At 76.8% G+C, this 345-nt stretch overlaps 1 protein-coding gene across 1 annotated transcript in view; it reads right to left on the reverse strand.

Moving 5' to 3' along the window:
• The window catches only part of GLB1L (galactosidase beta 1 like), a 4,052-nt gene extending 3,718 nt beyond the window's left edge, over positions 1 to 334 (reverse strand). Inside the window, exons 1-2 of the mRNA XM_025191542.1 lie at positions 282 to 334; positions 63 to 124 (exon numbers count right to left, since the gene is read on the reverse strand). Of these exons, the coding sequence (XP_025047327.1) occupies positions 63 to 124; positions 282 to 284 (65 nt within the window). The 5' untranslated portion in view covers positions 285 to 334. The remainder of the gene's footprint in view (positions 1 to 62; positions 125 to 281) is intronic.
• Positions 335 to 345: the final 11 nt, after the last annotated feature.

The raw sequence follows: 345 nt of genomic DNA on the forward strand, positions 1-345 counted from the left end.
GCCCCGCCCCGCCCCGCAGCACCCCCTCCCCGGGACGGGGGCCACGGCCCCCACACGCCTTACCAGGGTCGGACGAGCGCAGCACGATATCCGGCTTCCACAGCAGCCAGGCAGGGAGCCCGCCCTGGGGACGCGCGGCCGTGAGGGCCGAGGCAGGGGCTGGCCCGGGCGCTGATCCTGCCTCGGACCCCGCAGCTCCGACACACCAGGATGCAGCCCCCACAAACCCCCCCACCCCCGGTGCCCTTGGCAGCCCCCGGGGAGGGGCGGGGGGGCCGCACCATCTCCCACTCGGCGCAGATGTAGGGCCCCGGGGGCAGGACACACAGCAGCCCCATCTCCGCC

This window comes from Alligator sinensis, unplaced genomic scaffold (genome assembly GCF_000455745.1).
Source record: "Alligator sinensis unplaced genomic scaffold, ASM45574v1 scaffold673_1, whole genome shotgun sequence".
Lineage (NCBI taxonomy): Eukaryota > Metazoa > Chordata > Crocodylia > Alligatoridae > Alligator > Alligator sinensis.